The following is a 23371-nucleotide window of genomic DNA, read 5'->3' as shown; positions in this document are numbered from 1 at the left end:
TTAGGGTCTATTGGAGGAAGAAATACCTGTAATCTACATTTCCAAATTGTTCTGTAGATTCAATGAAATGTCGGGGTAGGAAAAGTGCCATTCAATTGTGTGTAATCTTTTGTGAGACTTGCATGCAAAGTGTCTATCGCTGTCTCTTTTGAAGTGGGAAATAGCCACAGAGAACATTTTTTTTTCCTCGTTAGTATTCCAAGACTTCCCATCCTCTTGGAAAGATAAGATTTGATTCATTCCAGTTGCTTTGTATATTAACGTATAATAGAACTGGCCACTTTTTTTTTGGGTTATGCAGCCTGAGTGAAGAGATAAATTTCATATCACTTCAGCACATTCCATCTAGAAGACATGTACAGAAGTTGAGCCCGAATAGAATATTTGGTTTTCTATTCAGGATGTTCCCATAGTAAGGATAGTATTTTCCTATGTATATCAATAAGCAGACATGATTACTTCAGAGCTTTCAAAGCTAGATACTGCACCTTGCATATTCCAACACAATTGGTAAATTTATCCCTAAGATGCATGATAATGCATGCTTTGTATTATTAAGACTGAATAAAGAAAAGTTATAAACTACTAGATGGTGGGCAAATAATTTGTTGCTATTTTTCATCTCGTTCCTATATTACAAGCATAAATGGACAATTGAAGTAGTTTTCTTTATGTTAAGGGGTTGGAATACAACTAAGATAATACACCGTACATGCAGATTCTAATGAAATAATTTTGTGTCTGTCTTCCAGGTTCAGCTCAACTACTGTTTAGTAAGATCAAGTCCGTAGAGTTCACCTCGTGCAATGAGACCGTGGTAATCCCTTGCATCGTCTTGAACGTGGAGACGCAAAGCACAGACGTGATATTTGTGAAGTGGAAGTTCAACAAGTCATATATTTTCATCTACGATGGCAATAAAAGTAGCTCTACTATGGAAAATAACTTTACCAGTGCGAAAATCTCAGTCTCAGACTTACTCAAAGGAGATGCCTCTTTGAAAATGGATACCCGTGATGCTTTGGTGGGAAACTACACTTGTGAAGTCACTGTGCTATCCAGGGTAGGCAAAACAGTTATAGAGCTGAAAAACCGCACCGGTGAGTGATGCAGCTTGTCTGTTCTGAAGTGTGTGTTGAAATATGGTTGCCACGGTGGGAGTCTTGTGAGGTGGGACGTGGAAGAAGTCACTAGGAGGAATTGAGGCTCTTCTCAGGCAGGCGGGCCATCCGTCTGGAGAGAAAGCGAGTCTAATACTCGCATTTCTTTCTCTTTCACACACTCCTCATCTACAGTGTCGTGAGGTAGCACAAAGATTCATCTCAGAAACTGAGCAGATACCAGCACCATGCAGTCAAACTTCTAGGCCTCAGAACCAGAAACCAAGTTAGGCTGCTTATAAGTCACCTCTTCCCAGTACTCTGGGAGAAACAGCAGCAGGAGAAAATACTCTTAAAGCAAGTAAAAATAAGACCGTAAAACTTGTCTAAAGGTCTCCTGTCCCCTAATGAAAGCGACCCCCTTAGAGCACAGTAGTAGCCAGACTTGTCTCCTGTCTTTAGCTCCTTCCCTCAGGAGCAAGGCCCAGCCTCAGCTATGTAACACATTTGAGGTTAGCCAGGGCAACAAGAAAACTCATGTCAAAAACAACTCGCCTGCTGAGGTAATGGGTGTTTCTATTTGTTGTCATCAAATGTAATTTATCTGAGTGTGTTGGTCCATGAGTGATCTCAACACTATGGAAGCTGAGACAAGAGGATTGCTGCAAATTCGAGGCAAACCTGGACTCCTTGGTGAGTTACTTAAAGAAGAGCTTCAGGGCAAGCCCTCAACTTACCAAACGAAAATAAACTTTTGCAAACAAAATGTACTTTTTATTATTCTATTAATTTGCAAAGTTCCTCCTGGTTATTTCGTCTTTTTGTGGTCTTATAGCCTTCAACACTGACCAAGGATCAGACTGTTCTTACCCCACTACCCAGCCAGGGGAGGAGAAGGAGAAAGGAGGTTGCAAATTAGGTAATCATGCTGATTCCTGGAGGCTTCTCTGGCCAGCTTGCTACACTTGCCAGCAACTGGAAAAGCAGGGATTCAACTTAACCGAATTGAATTCAGTCTTGATGCTAGCGCCCTGACTTTTCATGAGTGGGTTGGTGAGTTGTGGACAGCAATGTTGTTCTCTGAAGTAAACAGTCTCCTTTCTTTTCTAATTTTTTTTTCTTTTTGCTGTGCTGGCTGATTTTTTAGAACCACATACAAGGAACCCTAACAGTTTTAAAGAGTGCATCTTAAACTCCACTTAAACCAAAAGGTGTATTGCAGACTCAGGGTTGATGGCACGGCACCTTGAGAACCAGCTCTGGGTGGGATCAGGGCTGCTGAATTAGGTCAGCTACTTTCCATCTGTTCTTGCTTTTAAAATTACACAATATCTGTTGGCAGATTGGGAGGGGATGTTGGCCTGATTTAGTATGCTGACCGAGGAGTAGAGATCATGCAGTCTGAGTTCCACACCCTGTTCACCCCATTCATCATGGAAGGCTCTTCACTGAGTCCAAGCTGCCTGTCTCTAAAATGAGGATAAAAATCTCATTTCTTGGGTGTTTGTTTGACGTGGTGTCCATGTGCTGCCCGGAAGTCTGCAAAGAAGGGAAGGAATGGCTTAGGGGCAAGAAGAATTTTGAAGGCCTCTGTGCAGAAGCTCACATATACCTTACGTTATGATGGATGCTAATTTGAGCTTTTCTGTTTGTTTGTTTGTTTGTTTGCCTTTCAGGGCGATCTAGTCAGTCAGGAGTGTGTACAGAAAGAGATCATCTTCTACCTAGTTGGAGGTTTTCTGAGAGAGAGGATAGGTTCATGGGAGTTAAAGGGCCAGACATTAGGAACAGTGGTTTGGGTCACGGAGAGAAAACCGATTAAAAAAAAAAACACGAACAAAACCGAATAACAACAACAAATAAACAAACAGAAACAAACCATGAGCTTGAGACAGAAAAAGACAGAAATGGAATGGAGCTGAGTGGGAAGGGAATCCCAGTGTCTGAGTTGAAGACAGCTCATTTTGTGTATAACTGTCTTATCCTTGTTTTCAAAATAACCCCTCCCCCCTCCACCCACAGAACTAAGAGCCAGACTTTATTTTGTGCCATTAAGATGGGAACGTTTTGTTATATACAACATAAACATTCTACCAGAAGCTTGAAGTTTCTGACTTTTTTTTTTTTACACGTTTTTAAATTAAAAACAAAACCAAACACTGGCATTGCACAGGAGGAACTAGAGATGGAGAAGTGCTGTGTGCCTTTGCCCAGTCACCCTAAGTGGTTACATCTATGGAGCCGTGCCCGAGTATCAGACCCAGGGAGTTCACGGTTGTCCTGTGTAAGGTTCTCTGTCATTTCCTCCCACTTGGCCAACCACCATTGAGATTACAATATGGAGCAGGTACTTCAGCACAAACCCCATGCTAACCCTTCAGGTACTAACCACACCGTGAGGTACTCCTGACTGGCAGACACTAATGTGTCATACATATCTATGACTCTGTCAGCTCAGTAATAATTCATCCATAAATTCTTGAGTTAAAATGAATACATACGAATTATAATGAATCTATATGAATTATAATCATCGAATAACAAATGATCTTCTGAGGTGTGCCCCACTTGGCGTGATGCCCTTGAGATGGCGGGTTTCTTGTGTTTGACTGTGTTTGTTTGTTTGCTTGTTGACAATGTAACACATGTTCGTAACAAATACTAACCCTGTGGGTTTTTAACTACGGTGAATCCTGTTGATTTCTTATTAGCTTGTTTAATCATTCACCTCAGCAAAAAATTTTGATCACTTTTAGTTTTGGGTTATCCATTAAGTATATGCTGATTTTTTAAAAAGGAAACCACTAACAAGTTTCCAGAGTGGCTGCTCTTTTTTACATTAATGTCAGCAATATGAATGACCTAATTTCTCTGCATCTTTGTTGTGGAGTAGGGCTGCTGTTTTGTAACATTTTCTCTTCTTAAACTTGTGGGTTTTTTAGTTTTAAAATTAGCATACAAGGTATTGAAACATTATAGTGACGTTTTCCAAGTATATTTTACTAGAGTCTCTTGCCCCCCCCCCATCTTCCTGCTCCCATTACTTCTGGCCACTTCCTTGTAACCCCTCCCCCCAGTCTCTTTGCTTCATTCATGTACCCTGGGTCCTTTGGCTACTCCCTTTTTTCTAATCATTCATTTTCATCATTTATAGGTCTCCTTTACAGCACTTTAGACTTAACCTATATTTACACACGCATAGGCACACGCACACACAAGGGTAGGATCTGCATGTGAAAGAGAACATGTGTCCTTTGTCTTTTCAGCACCATCGATTTTTCTGCAAGCTTCATTGTTCTGTTTTCTTGCAGCTGAATAAAAACCTATGTGTATGTTCTCACGTTTCATTACCCATCCATTATTCACGTAGGCAGGTTCCATACGTGGCCTTGTTGTTGTGTGGAGTGCAGTGGTAACATGATTGTACTCCTGCCTCTTTGGTAGGCAATATAATTGTTTGGGTATGTGGCTAAAAGTTGTAGGATAGTTGGGTTACACAATAGGGGTTTTTGTTTTTGAGAATCTTCCATATTTATTTCTGTAGTGGTGGTACTTGTTTGAACAGCCACCAGCAATAAATAATAAAACATTGCTCTTTCCTTGTCTCCTCATGAGCATCTTTTGTCAGGTTTCCCGATGACTAGCCATTCTGACTAGGATGAGATGTAAATATCAAAGTAGCTTTAATGTGCAATTCCCTGATGACTAAGGATACTGAACACTTTTTAAAATATATCTCGACCATTTATGTTTCTTCTTTTGAGAATTGTTCATGTAATAACCAATTTGTTGATTGACAGTTTCTCTCCTATAGCTTTCACTCTTTGTAAATTCTGATATTAGCCTATTTGAGTATATCTGTTAAAGATACTGTGGCTGTCTGTCGCCTTGATTTAAAACCCAGAAGATTTATATTATTAGAGGAAAATACTCAGTATACATTTCGAGATAAATGTTTAGTAAGAACTTTCAGAATAGATCTCTAATAGTGCAAGAACCAGCTCCAAAAATCAACAGATGGAACAACATAAAATTAAAGTTTCTGCACAGCAAAGAAACTAAAATCTAGCTGAAGATTCTGCAGGAAGACATCCAATTTGGCCATCACTGTTCTTTTACATACACTGTCTTTTTTCAACTTCATATTTTGACATCTTTGTTGGTTTCTATGTTCTGTCCTATTGGTGTCCGTGTGTAGTTTGTTATCTGCATTTATCACTATAGTTATGAAGTCATAAACACAATGCCTCCAGCTATGCTTTCCTCCTTAAGATACCTTTGGCCATGTGTGGTCTTCTGTAGCTCTGTGTGGACTCTTGGATTGGCTCTTTCTTTATCTTTTTCCTAGTTCTTTGAATAGCATTGGAATTGTGATATGAATTACATTAAATCTGTAAACGACTTTTGATAATACAGACATCATGATATTGATTTCATCACAACAGGAGTATAGAATGGCCTTTCCATTGTCCTGTATTCCCTTTGATGTCTGTTGTCAATGTTTTGAAGTTCTCATTGCTTTTCTTTTTCAGTCCCTTACTTAGTTCTATTTCTAACTATGTTGAGCATAACAAATAATTATTTTCTGTGAGTTCGTTGTTAGTACTCATAAAGGCTACTGACTTTTTATATTTATTTTGTATCTTGCAGCTTTTACTAAAAGTGTTTATTTTTGTTAGAGTATATAGGGTCTTTCAAATATCTGTTTAAGCTATCTGTAAATAGGGATAGTTTGACCTCTCCCTTTTCTGTTTCTGTTCCTTTTATGTATTTCTCCTGTTTTATTGCTGTAACTTCAAGTACTACATTGACTCAGAACAGCAAAGTTGGTATCATCTCATTCCTAATTTCTGAGGACATGCTCTCAGTTGTTCCCTGTTGAATACAGTGTTGGCTCTAGTGTATTTCCCTTTATTATTTTGTCATATACATATATAGTGGCAATGTGGCATGTCTGTCTGTCTGTCTGTCTGTCTGCTGTCTGTCTGTCTCTCTGTCTGTCTATCTATCTATCTATCTATCTATCTATCTATCTATCTATCTATCTATCTATCCCAGGACTTTTATCATGAAGGTACTTTGAAATTTGTCAGGTGTCCTTTCTCCATTATTGACATGATTGTATAATCCTTAAGTTAACTTATATGGTATACACTTACTGATTCTTGTATGCTGAACCACACCCATAGACAAAACCCTCCTGGTCATGATGTAGTCTCTTTTTAATATGTTCTTGGGTTTAAGAAATGTAAAGTTTTGCACCTGTGTTCCTAAGGGAAATTGCTCTGTAGTTTTCTTTTTTTATGTCTTTGATAGGAGCATAATAATAGCTTCATAGGATGAATTTGGTAGTGTTCCTTTCCTTTCTATTCTGTGGAACAAATTGGGGACTGTTGGAATTAGATCTTCCTTATAATTGTGGTACAATTCAACAGTAATTCCATGTTATCCTGAGCTTTTCTTTGTGTGGAGACTTTTGATTAAAGCTTCAATCTTGTTGCTTGTAATGGGTCAATTTAAATTACTCATATCTTGTCTTTAATTTTGATAAATGATATGCATTTAAAATGCATCCTTTCTTAGGTTTCTGTAGGTTTTGGAGTATGTGGTCTTGAAGTATTCCTAATGGTGTTCTGGGTCACCTCCTTCTTTTCTTTTGTCAGGTTAGTTACGGGTTCACCAACCTCATAAGCAAGCCTTTGATCTCCAGCCTTGTTCTTTACTCCCTACATAATCACCTTCTTTCACAGACTTTATTATTCTCTGACATCGCTGGGTTTGGGGTTGCCCTCTTGCTTTTCTACAGGCCTTGAAGTATATTGTTTTGTCTCTATGAGCTGTTTCTCACTCATTAGCATAAGTGCTTATCATGTGTACAGGATAGTCTTAGGACTACCCTGGCTGAATCCCAGAGTTTGTCTTCTCAGTTTCATCTGACTGTGGGAACTTCCACGTTCTCTCACTATTTTCATAGTTTCTCTTATCGTTGATTACTATGTGTATTTCCTGGTGTTCTGATAAAAGGCAAGGAGTTATCTCAGCTTTTGATTTGTGACCTATTATGTAATCAGTTTGGACTAAGTAGATGGTTGCAGTGGGTTGTGTTGTGCAGTTGTCTAATACTCTTTACGTTTCCATGTCATGCTTTGTTCATTGCTAGGATGGGTTAGTCTTAAAAGTTTTACTTCTCTCTCTTCCAGTTCTATGTGGATGTTTATTTGTTTTTGTTTTTCTGGGATTTTTCCTAGAAAGGGATCTTGCTGCATGAAGATCCCCTGTAGAGACAGATTAAGTTTGATGTTGATCTTAGTAATGTTATCTGAGGTTGCCGGAGATGTCCGGGCTTATCAGGGTGATAGCAGGGTCACAAATAGGCCACACACTGATCACCAGGGAAACCACGTGTTTTAAGCCTGCTTGTCTCACTCTGGACTCCATAAACTTCTGAGAGCTGGAGTCAGAATCCCAGTTGCTTACTACTGGAGACAAAGGCATGTTTCCCTGGCACACACTGGAGCCAAAGATCCAGTCCTGTGGTGGACTTTGGGAATGTTGGAGTTCAAACCTCAGATGTGTGGTGAACTTTGGGGCTGTAGGCATAAAAGTCAAGGTGCTAGCAACTTTTATAGTTAGCTTACAGAACGTTGCACTTTTTAATATAGCATTTTCATACATTTATACCATCCTCTCGTTCCTGCCCCCATTTCCTTTAAACCTACTTCTCCCTTCTCTCAGTCTTCTATTTGCATGTTTTACATAGACATATGTAATTATTTACATGTATGTAAATACATGTAAAACAATAGGGATAGGTGAGGATGGCTTATTTTACTTAACACAGTGATCTCTAGTTCTATCTAATAGCTAAATAAAACTCGATTGTGTATATACACCACTTTTTTCCCTCTATCTGTTGATGGCCATGTGGGTTATTTCCTCTGCTTGGTTATTGTGAGAAGTGCAGCGATATAAGAATCCCTCCGGTTTACTGAAGACTGATACAGATAGAGCTTATAGTAGCTCTAACTTTTAGTTTTTGTAAAGAGGGACATCTTTACTGATTTCCATTGCACCTGTGACAGCGTTCTCTTCTTCCCAGCTGTATAGAAAGGTTCCTCTTTCCCTACATCTTTAACAGTATTGATTGATTGTTTTCCTAATGATAGGCATTCTGGCTAGAATTAGATGGAATCTCAAAGAAAGAAACATTTCTTCAGGTGTTATTTTATATCTTTGTCTTTCTCCCTCTGAAAACTGTTCAGGTCTGAAGCTTGTTTGTTAAGTGGTTGGTTTGGGATGATTTGCTAATTGGGTGATTTCTCTTTGAGGAGTCTGTATTCAGTCCTGTAGCCCAGTTGTTAACCAGATGAATTTGTGTTTAAATTTTGGACTTCTTTGTAGGTTTTAGGTGATAATCCCCTCTCTACTAGGTTGTTGCAAAAGGCATTCTCCCATCCTTTAGGGTGTCTCTTTGTTCATTATAATATACCTTGGCATACAACATCATTTGAGGAAGAATATGTATTTGTTACTATAATGATGCTTATTTTGTGGACTCGGAGATTTAGGCATTAGAAATCATTTTTACTGTGTTGAGCTTTTTTTTTTTTTTTTTTTTTTTTTTTTGCAAATGTAAGCTTAAATGAAAAAGGGAAATTGTTCAGGATGTAATTGAATTCTGCTCAGTAGAACACAGGTAATGGTGACCATTTGTTGCTTTGGAGTACAGGAGCTGACGGTGTGTAAACACTGTATGACATTCATGCCTTTCTAGGCCAACACTCCAGGACTTGAGTTTGGAGAAAGCTTCTATTTTTTTCTTCTTTTTGTTTTTATACTTCATAGTTTTCTAACATAGGAAAACTTAAGAGGCTCAACTTACCTTGTGTTCAGGGTCCTTAACAATGGTTATTAGTATGTACTAAATATAGTAGTAGTGTTTTCCATTATGTGTATAGTATATTTTGATCGTATTCGTCCCTATTACTCTCTCTGTCCTCCTGTTCCCACTGATCTCCATTCTTCTTTCCAGTTAGTTCCCCATGTCCTTTTTAAGCATGTGTATGTGAGCCAGTGACTTTTATAAGGGTTGCTTTTGAACATTAGGGGGTGTCTTATATACAAGAGCAGGAATCACAGTACAGTGTTTGTACTGTGAGGAGAGGTGGACACGTGAGTGGCAGAGTCTTGAATGAACATGGGCTGTTAACCTGGGCATGGCCATATCAAGGTCCATGAGAAAATGGCCAAGCCTGACACCACCCCTCAGCGGTGAGGTTCAGAGTGATGGCAGAGCCTTTGCCGGGTCCACTAGGATGCTGACAGTGTGTGCAAAAACTGTCCACCATAGCTTGATTCCCCGCCCTCTGATACGTCACAGCCTGCAAGCTGCTCTATTGGCAACTGTTGCTATCCAGGTTAGCTAACCGGCCTTGTTTAGTTGTAAGTCAAATCCCCACCTCCTTATTCAACTGTATAAAGTAGGCGTGCCAAGCTTCCAGAGCGCTGCAGTTTCCCCATCAGAGAGCCCATGCCACCCAGCCCCAGCATTTCTGTTTGTCTGTGTGTGCTTGTCTTTTCTTCATTCTCTTCCTCTTCTCAGTCAGGTCAAGTCCTGGAGGCTCTGCAAACATGTAACATAATACCACAAAACAAACAAACACAAAAGGAAAGAACCAGCCCCAAACCACATCTCTCCTTCAACTCTAGTACCTGTTTGCTGGCTGTAGACTCTCAGAGAAGGGTGAGAACTTGTGAGTCCCTTTCCCTCCATAACAGATATCGACATCTCCAATCTTGGGCAGCTCTTGTGTATATAACAGAGTTGTTGATAGTTCCGTAGAACAGTGGCTTTGTCATGCTCGGAAGACAGTATTCCACAATACTAAGCCCTGTCCTCGGGCCTTTACTCTTCTCTCTTCTGAGCTCTGCAGGTGGTGGTACCATTTATGTCCTATAAAGTGTCCCATTTATGACTGTGCATCCAGTAATCACATACTCTCAAAGTCTTCGGTCATCATTTTTTTTTTTAAATCAGCAAAATGAGGATGCCGTCTCTATCACAGCATTGTGATTTAGAAATAAGCTATTGCCTTGACACAGATTCATTGGGTACTGACTGGGGGGTGGGGTGCCGAGGTGGGCAGTATGGATTCAATCAGATGCTACTTCAAAGTGCTAGGCAGTGCGTACGGTAGAGAGGACAGAAGGGGAATGGCCTCCCCTTTGTCTGCGCGCATCCCAGATGAATTATTTATGTCCTGTCCTGTGCTTTGCTCAAAACTCTGGGACACCGGTGTAGCTGTTACCTCTTCTCAGTACGGAAAGCAAACAAGACTCAAGTAATGTGTTCAAGGTCAAAGACAAACCTGTGACTTTAACCTAGATTTCCCTGGCTTGAAAAACTAGCACAAGATATAATTACTATGAAAACATTTATAAATATGTAAACAATAAAACTTAAAATTTGTTATTAATAGTTTTATTATCAATGGTACAGAAAGCTGAGGATAGTTACTCTCAGGACCTACGCTTTCCAGATTTTGTGATAACAGATCAGCTTAACACTGTTAAGTTCCGTTGTCATCCGCATGCTGTAAACCGTGATCATAGTGATGACGTGAAGCTACTGCAGAGTTCTTCTGTTAAGTGTCACAAGCACTAAAGCTTCAAGCAATGCACATTTATTAGCTGACGGTTTTATAGTTCTGATTATGATGGGACTATGCCGTATGTTCAGTGCCGTGTGAAAAATCACAATACTGACCACAGTATGTTCTCACTGGGATTTTACGAACCTGTAAAAGGCTCACATAATTGTTGCGGAATTCAGTTTTTTGACACAGCAAGACTGGGGTCCCTACTTTATAGGATGTCTTCCAGGGTCTTCCCTTTACTTCTGCAGGTTCAGGCTGGCCTTTGTCATGTTGTCTTGTTCTGTGCAAAGTCAGGGAAAGGGACTTTTATCTCAATGAACCCTTCAAATGTTTATAACTTCTTATTCCATGAAGAGTCCAGGGCCCTGTAAGAATCATTTGACTGGACCAACTTTGTCCTTCAAGGATAACCTCCCATTGTGAATGTCTACTGATTGTCATCTTAACTGCATCAGCAAAGTTCCCTTTCTAGTTGTAATAGTTATGGGAACTCTAACATACCAAGTCTTAGATACAGAAAGAATTGCACAGGAAATTATGTCAGGTGTTTGGGAGAGCACCTTAGAATTCATACAGCAAATGGAAACTAGCCATGTTGACACCCCAGTAAAGCCATTATAATCCTGAAGCATCAATGTTATAAATTTTATTGTGACCTTTTGCCAAAGCTCATTTTGCTATGTTTTGGAGTTCTGTATATGTATAATTTATAGTATTTTTTTTGACATTATACCATTTCCCTTCCCTTTACTTCCTCCAGCCCTTACCCTGTGAGCATCCATCTCTCTCTGATTCAAGGTGTCTTTTTATTTGTTTGTGTGCATGCACACACACACACACACACACACACACACACACACACACACACACACACACTTCTAAATATTCAAATACAAACTTCTAGGTCCATATAATGTTATTTGTATGTGCATGGCCTCATGGTTGCCCACCAGGTATTGGATAACCGACTGAGGAATTCTTCCTGGGGAAGACGCACACTCACTCTCAGCATTTCCCAGGTGCCTGCCAGGTGAGGCTCATGAGCTTTCCCAGTCTGAGGTTAGCATGGCCGACTATGATGTCATGGTTTCGGTAGCCATGGTGACAAGACTTCATGGGTGTTGCCTCTATGGTTTATAAGAGACACATTCTCACGGAAAACTTCCTGTTTCTCTAATTCTTAACAGTCTTTCTGCCCCAAAGTTGGCAAATGTCCCCGAGGCTTACATGAAGGAATTATGTAACAGATATATCTCTTGGGACTGGGCGTGGCAAAATCTCTTCCTTTTTGCATTTTGATCAGCTATGTTTTTGTTTTTTAATAATAGACTCTGTTGCAAAGAAATGTTTCTTTGATTCTTATTTGTGGGCATATAGATAAATATTTAGAATGTTTTTAGGAATTATGCCAGTTTGGTGACCTGGCTGGTTCACCTCTAAGATCCATGACTTCACACTAGCCCTGTATAATTAGGTTTACAGTACTAGGCAAGAGTTTCCCTCTTGCTGAGCAGCCCTTAGGTCTAACTAAAGAGCTTTTGGTTACCACCAAAGTATACGTCCCTCTATTTCTCCCCTAGGATTACTGTACCATGCTCTTTGTTGTGCCTGTCCATAGGTGTCAACTGTTGGTGGCTTTCCTCCTTTGCAAGCTTGCATAGTGCCTTCCGATTCCATAGAAGTTCATCCTCAGTGAGGCGACCTTTGGGCCAGATCCATCTCTGGTCCTCTAAATCTGGTGTCTGAAGTTCATAATGTCTTCAGCAACAGGGTCTTAGCTTTAACCTCTGGGAGCTAACCATATGCAACAGCAATAGCCTATAGCATTTTAGGAATCTCTTAGATAGTCTTTACCAATAACTCAAAAGGGGATCCATATGCCAGCTGTTGGTGTTTTTGATAGTCTGTGGCTTTTGTGAAATGCATTATCAGAAGAGAAAATGTCATTTAAACTGTATGTGTATATATGTGTTTGAAGAAGAGGAACCCTGGTGTCACTAACAGTCAGATTGGAGGCAAGAGTTGAACACTTACCTACAGTCCACACCCTCCTTAGTTAGCATCATCTGTTTTCTTGATGTTAGAAGTTCATTTTCCCGGGTGCCATCTTCCCGTTGAAGAATGGGCACTTAGGAGCACATAGGGGAGGGTTGTCAGCAATAACTTGGGTAGAATCAGAGTGAATGCCCTTGAAGTATCTTTCCCAGTTCTGAGATACTGTTCTTAGATCATTTTATGCTTAATTAATTTCCTTAATGCCATAGAAAGTCAGAGCTGAAAATGGATCTTAGAGACGTGCCTTGTCTCTCCGTTCCCTTGAGGGGGAGGAGTTAATGACACCTGACAACACCTCAGTAAATCAGTGGCTTAATGGGCATCTAAATGGGTTTATATAAGGCATCGGGGGGTTTTCCCCTAGTGTTTTCTTTGACAGGGTCTATCTGTATAGTTCAGGCTGGCCTTGAACTCATGACACTTCTGCTTCAGCCTTCTGAGCGTTGACATTATAAAAGTATACCCACCACGATTCTCCGGTCAGCTCAATCGATTCTCCAGTCAGCTCAATTGATTTTTAAATGTCCAGTCAGTGTATCAGCATTTCCCCCACACAACAGATTAGAGAAAGGTAACACGTTTGTGGCTGTGACAGGAGCTAGACTCCAGCAGAAATTTGTGGCAGTCTTTTTAAACAAAGAGTTGAAGACATCCCCTGCCACTCTAGCCCGCATACTTGCTACCAGGGAACACGCAACCGTCCTATTGTGGTAATGAGGGCAGGGTATGTGAAGTTTGCATCAGTCTCTAGCACATTCTTATATGTTCCTAATAGCAATCCTCGACCCTAATATTTTTTTGCTGTGTATCATGTTCTTTCAGTCTTTGAACTGCTCTCGTCCATGTTTCATCGCCTCTTAGGATCTTCCAGGTCATGTGTAGCCATCGGCTCTGTTGCAAGAACTCATTCCCGATGTCTCTTGTGCCAAGGCAGCTTGCCTGCAACTGTCCCAGCTTGCCACTTACTGATTGGTTAGAAAGAAAATCAGGTTATTATCTTTCCGTCGTGAGAGCCTTTCGATCACTCACCATCCATCACTCTTGGAATCAAATCTAGGCCCTACCAAGCTGTGAAGGGTCATCGTGATCTTGCTTCCATCCACCCTTCCAGTCTAGTCTATACCACTAGATTCTATCCATGAATGTCATCCACTTGGCTCCTTGAACTGCTGTGCTTTGGTGTCTCCTCTTCTCAGTCTTGGCATGGCAGGCTCCTTCCCACACAAGATCAGTTTCTTTCCCCAGAGCCCTTCTCCAAACCACTGCCCGAAGGAGTCTGTTCTATACTTTTGTTCCTAGGGTCAGGGTCTCCCATAGTTAACTGCTGAGCTGCTGTTATGTCCAGGAGAGCATTATCTATGATGGGCTCTCTTTGAATGCTGGTAGGATAACTGAAAATGAAGAGACAACTGTTGTTGAAAATGCCTATTTGTGCTAATGGCTTCCTGCTACTGTGTCCTAAGATTGGTGTTTAGGAGGAAAGGCCAGTGAAGAGACGTGATTATCAGCTCAAGTCAAACATGAGATTACATACTGACTATATGTTAGTGTAAGTGCTAGCAGGGTTCTGTCTGCGCAGATGTGGGATGGGAGAGAGACATGAGTTAAGTAAAATTTAAAAACATGGAGTGACCATGGCTGGAATGAGGAAGCCTATTGAGAAGGTTTAGGGTGGGAATACAGGAGAAAAGGGGGGCTTTGAAAACAGAGGTACTCAGGTTCTTAATTCACTGTGCCTCTTTTTCTTTAAGTTAACAATCCCATATGTCATACAGAAATGAATAGCTAGTCTATACAATTCAAAGCAGAATAATACAAGGCCTTGATTAGGAAAAATGAACTGATTGAGCTTACTTTTTAAGCCGTAAGATTTTGTTCACAACTTTGCAGAAGAGCAGTGCCTTCTTTCTTTGCTGCTAGGATTTTATGGTATAGGAAATGGTATAGAATAATACTGAATTACACAGTTGATCATTCAGGATATCTATAAGCATTTCTCTCAGAGATCTGCAGCCAGTGAGCATCAAAAACTGACATTCCATTTGTCATAGTCAGGGTTTCTACTGTTGTGGTACAACACCACTACCAAAAGCAACTCAGGATTCCTTTCCATCCTTGAGGGAAGCAAGAGCAGAAATTCAGGGCAGGAACTGAGCAGAAGCCATGGGTGAGTGCTGCTTACTGGCTTATTCCTTAGGCCTTGCTCTCCCCGATTTCTTATAGTATCCATGACCACCAGCCTGAGAATGGCACTGGCCAGTTATCTGGGCCCTCAATTGTCAACCAAGACAAACACCACCGGCTCACGCATAGGCCAGTATGGCGGAATCATTTTCTTAATTGAGGTTCCCTCCTCCAAAATTTCTCTAGCTTGTGTCAGAGTGACAGCACACCAGCCAGCACACTGTCACTTCACTATTTTGGAATATTTGTTATCCTCAACAGCAAATATATTGTGTGTAGGGCAGAACGTTCGACTCTGAAGCACCGGTATTCCAGGGTAGAGTTACAGTTTCAGTATAGAGTGTTATAAACCTTTCGCCAGCATTTAGTGTATAAGTTTAATATAAGAAGCACGTAGCTGTCACTGTGGAGAAAGCCCATGGACTTAAGCATTGACACCAAGGACAGAAGGCATGTAGGAGCTGATCTCAGGAATGCCAATGCTCTCTCGGGACAGGAGCCAGGAGCAAAGGGACCTTCTTCTAGCACACATCCCTGTACAGACAGCATTGAAATCTCTCAGTGCGTTCACTTGATTTCGTTATTAGAGGAAAACAGAATTCACATATAAAATTTCAGCCTAATGGGATTATCAGTTAAGTAAAATGTTATATTTTAGAAGTTCTGAACAAGTCTTATCTATAATCTTAGTACCTAAGCTCCATGTATATAGGATTCGGGGTCAGATAGATTTTCACTGTGTGACCTAAAATACACTTAAACTGCTTCCCTAATGACCTAAAGTTCCTCGTGTTTACATAAGACTGACTTTTTTAAAGTCGGTGGCTTGTAAGTTAAGTCTTCTCTTCCAGAGCCAGTTTGAGAAAAGGCCGGGGACATCTTAGTCACAGTCATCAGACGGGCCTAGTGGTTCTGAGAGCTCCTTTACCTAGTTCCCCAGGAGCACCTACTGTTCATAGATAAGCACACAGATGTTCAAGAAACAGACAAATAATAACAGCAGTCACTGAGCAAGTGGTAAGCTCCAACCTCTGCCTTATGCCCTTTGCATATATAATCTTCATTAGCATTAGTAGAAATTCCTCAACAAATAGGCTCTACGTCATTCGAGGGTACTGAGGAACAGAGGTGTTCAGACATTGTCTACAGTCGCACAGAGTTTTGTGAGTCACACCTGGCAACATGGCCAGCGAATGTTCTCTCCTGCTTCCAGCCCTTCCTCAGAACACGGGACAGAGGAGTGTGAGGAGGCATACCCAAGTGACCAGAACTGTAGGATTCCTGAAGAAAATACGTTGTTCTGTGGGACTAGGGACCTGGGTCAGCGGATGAAGTGGTCCAGGTATAAGCCCAGCATCCACACAAAATCTGTGAGGCACAGCACTGTAGACTCGGAGACAGCTCCACCCCTGAAGCCCAATGGCCACAACCTAGTTTAATCCATGATCTTCAGGTGTGAGAGAACTCAAAACACAAGTCGGAAACACACCAGACATTAACCTCTGGGCTCCACATGGGTGCACACATCTCACATGCAGTCAAAGAAGTTGTTATTGAGTAAGTTATACATGGGATATGTTGTGCCTGTGTGTGTGTGTGTGTGTGTGTGTGTGTGTGTGTGTGTGTGTGTGTGTGTAAACCATGGCCCACAGCTCTAGTTATTTCTGTCTTCTACTAGAGTAATAAGCAGATGTTTGAGATCATTAGTGGTGAGTATAGTAAACACTAATTACGATTTTTGTTTTCTTTCTCCACAGTCTCGTGGTTTTCTCCAAATGAAAAGATCCTCATTGTTATCTTTCCAATTTTGGCAATACTCCTGTTCTGGGGCAAGTTTGGTATTTTAAGTAAGTATTTCAATGCATTGTTTCCTTGTGTGCATTAGTGATACGATGTGCACTTCTGGGGCAGTGGTTCTTAACCTATAAGGGGTTGCATATCAAGTACCCTACATACCAGATGTTTACATTAGGATTTGCAGCCATCACTATACCTAGGAAGTACCAATGAAATGTTTTTATGTTGGGGTCACCACAACGTGAGATATTAAGTGTATAAGCCGTATTAAGTGTCGCAGACTTAGGAAGGTTGAGAACCACTGTTCTAGGGTATGGTCAGTGTCTGTCTAACTAGCCTGTGAAAAAGGACCCCTATGCTCTAGGGACCTAGGATGCTGTGCCTCATTCCTCCTCCCCCAACCCCTACTGGAGCTTGTTGTACAGCTTGCAGCCCCTGGTAGAAGAAACCTCTGTGGTCTTCCTTTGACAGCCGCATAAATGAATCTCTGAAGGCCAAACCCAGAGCTGTGACTGATTTGCCTTCAGTAGTACAGAACTCATCATGGCATAGCCAGCTACATGCATCCTAGTTGACGCTTACACTCACCAGGATCCACACACCAACCTACTGCCATCGCTCCAGGAACATGCCTCATTTTCTCGGCGTTTCCATACAATGTTAAAAGAGGAATTGACCACATTTGTGAAGTTCTAGGTTGACATACTAAACTTTCAAGCTTTTAAAATATGGTGTATTTGCCCTATAAGCCCCCTAATATAGCCACTGAAGACTACTAAACACCTATTCAGGTAAGGAGAAAATGGTGCTAACTAAATTTGCTCCTCAGCCTCTGGTGGGAGGAGTGCTAGTGAATTACTGCAGAAGATGCCTGCTGGATAGCTCATGAAGTTCTGTCCTCTGATGTTGAGGCTGTGTGTCCTCAGTGAGACATAAGAACAGACGGGAGGCGACTGGTGGTTTATTTGAAGAGTTTTGCACAATGCACAGGGCTGTGGAAATACTTAGTTGTTTCAGAAATTTCCCCAGGTTATGTCTAAATGGACAAAGAGGAGAACAAGGTCTGACAGTGGCAACTGTCGAGACACCATAGCCCTTACCTCCAAAACTGCAGACACTGTTAGAAGTCATCTCAGAATTTCAGTAAGCCTCTTATTTTAAGGAAAGGGCTGATATGGCCTCAGGCTCTGCTCCATAATCACTGGAGTTAGGGAAAGCTTTCAGCCACAGTGGCAGACCCAGGCTTTCAGGACTGTCTTGTGATTCAGACAGGAAACAGCTTTTTAAGGATCATACAGTGATTTCACAGCAGTGCTGTTGAATTTCGGTTGATAGAAGTTTTCTGGTTATGACATTATCATTAGCAGCACCATCCTCAGTAGAATGGATCAGAAATGAAGCTCTTTATGATCAGCTATATTTATACAGAATAAGACTAATGATTATTTTTTTGACCGTGGAATACACTATATAAGAAGTTATCAAATCATCTGTTGGCCATGTATCTAGAAATAAGGGTTTTCTTTTACCTTCCATCTTCCATTTCTGCCTGTCTTTCTTTGGTGTTTTACTTCTATAAAAGGAAATGGTCTATTGGCTCATACAGCTTATGTGTTTGTACATCCCTGTGTCCCATTGTCTTCAGAGTGTTGTCATGGCTACTGTATTCTCCTGCTCTGGCTGGGTAACATTTTATTAAACTTTCATCTTCATGGGTATTAAGGAAGTTTCCAAATGTTGATACCACGAAACTCTGATAGAAGTGCATGAGCTTTCAGACAGCAGGGATATTTTAAGGCTGCAGATAAACTCTGCCAACATGTGTTCCAGATCCACCCTGTCAATTACAGCTACCTCTGAGGAGCGCCGCTGTCCGTCATTCATCGCAGGGGCCTGACACCGTTAGACTTCTAAAAAAACTCCCGTTAATTTGACGTGTGGGTTAAAAAATAAAGAATTCTCAGTGTTGTAGTAGTGTTGTATTGGATATTCTTTTTAGTAATTTTATTATACCAGTGGCATTTTAAAGAGTATGTGTGTGTGTGTGTGAACCTAGAGAAATATTTATGGGAAATGTCTGATATTGGTTCATCTTAAACAAGGGAGGCCCCTAAGGGACAGATAGAGTGGTACGTGGAAGACAAAACTCTGGACTTGACTCACATGAAAAGCTAAGTAGTCATAAGAACGGCTGAATATTTGAGGAGCTCCTGCTCTAAGGAGCAGTCACTCACCGTGCCAGGTTCTCTCCACTGAAACCGTTTATTTCCCACCGGGACTCTGCCCGTGCTGTGGCTATTGTTGCTGCTTTGTAAATAGGAGACAGGCAGTTAGTCCGAAGCCATCCAGCTGTTTCCCGGCGAATGTGGATTTGGACAGTGCTGTTAACCACTAGATTGTCTGCTTGTCCTGAATGTCTGCAGGAACGATGGACGTAGCGCACCGCTTTAGCTTACGAAACTGTTAGTAATAGTGTTGGTCTCACATACTGATTTATTCTACCCGTACCCATGGCGACTCCAGGGCACTGAGCTAAAGGTTTGAGGTGTGGAAATGTGTGCCCATGCCTGTTGGCTTGGAGGCTGCCACATGTCAGTTGATGCCCTCAAGATGATATGTCTACCTATCTTGTATTTGGCCCGGATCAATCAAGCAATCAATCAGTTGATTGATCAGCCAATCACCATTCCCCTCCACCCTGTAGAAGTCTCCTTGGTTCTGACGTGCTGTCCCACCTGTGTGGTCGTGAGTTTATGCTAACACAGACCAAAGACTTTTCCTTTCAGGATTTCTAGTTCTTTATCCCCTTTCGTCCTGGTCCATATTTGACCGCAGGACATTTCTCTTAGTGGTCTCTCTGGCTCTGCATGTGAATCTGTGACATACAAGAAGAAGCCTCTGTGTGCCTTCTGGGACAGTTGGTTTACAGAAAGCTGTGTCTTGAAGCACAGCTCAGGGCACCTGCAGCCTCCCCTCAGTGAGGGGGTGGGACCCGAGAGTTCTAAGCTGAAGTAAAGCCTATCCTCCACAAGATGCTTTTGGTTATGGCGTTCATCACAGCAATAGAAACCTTAAGATAGACCCATTTCATTGTCTTGGATCAACTCAAGAGTTAGTCATGTTGTCAACCGACTCCTGGCTGATTTTCAAGATTTTTCATCTATACTGTGAGAAGTTTTTGCCTACATTTTGAGATCCATGCTTTCTAATACCTCATGGAGTTGTAGTTCAGGCTTAAGGCCCAGCTATACATAACACTGGTTCTCCGTTCTTTGTCTTCTTTTCCTTTAACCCTTGTCTGGTCCAGAGACATGGTCTTTAGTTTGGACTCAGCCGCATGGCTGTGAACTTGACTGTGGAAGCTGAATTCCGTCAAACAGTCTTGATAATATATAGGAATATTACTGTCATACAGTGGCCTTCAAAACATGTTGCCAAGACAAGCCGCATTGGAAGTGTGGTCCTGTGATCCAGAGCTACATAGCAAGAGCCTGTATAAACATTTAAAAATACACCAAAAAAAAAAAAAAAACCCCTTTGAAAATATTAAAACTTCACTACTATAGTGTCATAGAAACCGAAAATTATGGTAATGTTGAAATTAATGCATGGCAAATCAAACTTCTAAAACTCAGTATTTAAAATGTTGTGTTAAGCACAGCTTGATGCCTTTTGTTTTGCTCCATGACTTTAGAAAGAGCAAACATCCCCTGGTAAATTACCAGGCTCATCAGCCTTAGTTATATCAGCCTGCTGCAGGTCACCTTTGTGCCTTCAGTTTCGGGTTCCAGAAGTCTCTGCTGGTTTTTTGTTTTTTTGTTTTTTGTTTTTTTTAATGTTTTTGTTGTTGATGTTTGCCTTTGCTTTTTGTTTGTTTTGTCATTTGTTTTCCAGAGTTGCATCCTCTGGGACATTCCCATTGTCACATGGTTTTTACTTCATTCATGATACTGAGTTTACCTTCCCTGAGCTGCCTGGCTGTCTCTTGAGGTGGCAGGGTCAGCATCCCCACAGGAAACTTTCTGTAACTCCGCATGGGGTCTCTTTGACTGCCACATGCAGTGTTCACAGTTGTCACTTCCTGGCTGTTCACCCTTCTTGCCCAGTTTCCTTTTTTGATGATACATTGAGTGCCTGTGGGCTCATCACTGGGAGATATCATCACCAGGAGCCTGGCTGTCTGTCCAAACTGAGCATAACCGTGCAGTGTCTGGTCTTCAGTAGTTGTGACACAATGACACTTCTGTTTATGTCCATATGGTGATGGTGACGAGTGTGTTAAAGACGTCTCATGAAGCATACTCTGGTTGCACTTTGGTAATGAAACTTCAAACTGTATTTGTAGGACTTGAGTTATGCATGTGAACTATAGGGATCTGTGCATGTCAGAACTGTGTGACCTGAGAGGCGCTGGGATTTATCTCTGTGTATTCTGGACACCCTTCATTTACTTTCCTTTCTCATCCCCACTCAATTGCCCCACAAGGAATTTAGTTATCACTTGGTGCTATTTGGGAAGATATTACAGTCATTGTTGGGGAAGTTGAGGAAATCAGTTCTTCATCAGAAGTGAGGACAGACACTACACTGCAGTGAGGAGCTCTGTCCAAACAAGAGGATAGAAATATCATTCTGACAGTGTTATTACAGAAAGTCAGTCTGTGACCTGGTTGCTGACCCCTAATGATAATGTGAATTTATGCTAAGTTTAATGTGAATTTTATTCAACATCGTTCGCCTTGGTTCTTCCTTGTAGTGCTCATATGATCAGTAAGCCATGTAGTTATTCACTGACTTTATTGTGGGAGAGAGCCAGCATGTAGTCACCAGTCCCTTTACACTATCTGGACAACAGTGCTCTGAATATCCCCAGAAATTCTGAAACGTCCCATTAGCCCAGAGTAATTTGTCCTTGGGAGATGTCTGCTGGACATTCCCTTCTTTGTGCTCATATATTTGCCATTTTTTTAAAAAAGCTATTTTTTTTCTAGGCCTGTGGACAAGGAATGTGATCTTTTGTAGTGTTCATCCTAATGAACTTATTTCCTCAGAGAAGATGGCTAGGTTGTGGATTTATTACAGTTCTCTTATCCACTTAATGGCGAATAAACACTCTATACATGGCAGGTCATTTTTCTCCAGCACCATTTCCACATCTCTCTCTCTCTCTCTCTCCTCTCTCTCTCTCTCTCTCTCTCTCTCTCTCTCTCTCTCTCTCTCTCTTTAAAAGTTATCATATGTACTTATCAAATTATATTGAAGATAATATTGGTTTCTTCCCAACGGATGCCAAAGGATTCTAAATTACTTTGCCAGAGTTATCTGAAAAGAAGAGTATAATTAAATCGATGGTTTGTCTCCCTTTATGATTTACTCTTAATCTGATCTAAATTTTATCTCCACAGTATACCTTCTGTCTCTTCTCAATAGTCATGTGGCTTGGGACCATTTGAATGTCATGTCTTTTGAGCAAGTGTTAGATTTTTCTGGGTAGCCTACAATCTGTGTGGGCTTTGTGGCTGTTCTGTATCTCATTTTTAATCAAGTACTGACAAAAATGTCTTCATATACTTTTATGCAGAAATGCTTTTAAAAACTGTACATATATCTTTTTTTTTAAATAAAGTTGTTCAATTAAAAATATTTTAACATGATAGATTTGATTTAACCCCAGATTGGCTTGGTTATTTTACTAGATTTCTTCAGCCACAACTCATATGCCATCTTAATATGTGCTCTGTGTCAGTGGCAGAGACCTGGAAAATCATGTCCGTTCATATCATTAACCCCTCATTCAGGTTGCTAGAAGAGCACACAGCCTCTTTATTCACTGGGATTTCAAAGGTTTAGCACACAAGGAACTAAGACTGGGCTAGACCTCTGCCTTCTGTGGGTTGGTAGTACTTAATTCTTGTTGAATAAAGTAACCTTTTACTTCTTTCTTGATTTGGGCTAATAAATAGCTATGTTACTGCATACACAGTAAAAATTTGCATCTGTCCTATAGTACATATAATATGAAATTATAAAGACATATTTGAATTAGAAGAATACCTAATGTTATGGTTAGTACAGTTACATTGTGCCAGGCAAGGTGGTACACTCCTGGGATCCCAGCACTTGAGAGACAGAGGCAGGAGGGATGCAGATTCAAGGTCAGCATGGGTTGTTCAGGGAGACTGCATCACAAAACAAATAAAAAGTCACATTATATTGTTTCCGCTGATAGTTGCTTTTCCTGTATTTGGTAGCAGTAATGTTAGAAACTTTTAGAATATATATACATATATACATATTAATTCTGGTAGAGGCATGGTGCCACATACTTTAATCCCAGGCTGGTCTGAAAATTGAATTCCAAGTCATCCAGTGTTACACAGTGAGACCCTGTCTCAAGAAACAAAGTAAGGCCTTAAATGCCATTATTTCTTATGTACGTTACATGTTGATTTCAGGAGTTTTTGGCTGAGGGGAATCTTTAAAAGCACACACATTGTTGAAATCACATGGATTATTGTACCACTCTATATATTATACTAGGAAGTTTTATAAGAGTCTTTTGTTAAGAAAACATTAAAC

At 40.9% G+C, this 23371-nt stretch overlaps 1 protein-coding gene across 9 annotated transcripts in view; it reads left to right on the top strand.

Moving 5' to 3' along the window:
• The window catches only part of CD47 (CD47 molecule), a 57081-nt gene that overhangs the window by 10501 nt on the left and 23209 nt on the right, over positions 1-23371 (top strand). For 8 of the 9 annotated variants that reach the window (XR_013975075.1, XM_080918794.1, XM_080918793.1 and 5 more), the window contains exons 2-4: positions 753-1100; positions 1936-2019; positions 16753-16842. Coding sequence is in view for 8 of the 9 variants with exons in the window: in XM_080918794.1 (XP_080774920.1) it covers positions 753-1100; positions 1936-2019; positions 16753-16842 (522 nt within the window). In the remaining variant the exon portion in view is untranslated. The remainder of the gene's footprint in view (positions 1-752; positions 1101-1935; positions 2020-16752; positions 16843-23371) is intronic. The other variant, XM_080918795.1, reaches the window with a different exon arrangement.

The sequence above is a fragment of the Micromys minutus genome (assembly GCF_963924665.1).
Source record: "Micromys minutus genome assembly, chromosome: 7".
NCBI lineage: Eukaryota > Metazoa > Chordata > Mammalia > Rodentia > Muridae > Micromys > Micromys minutus.
This window is presented reverse-complemented; position numbering and strand designations above follow the sequence as displayed.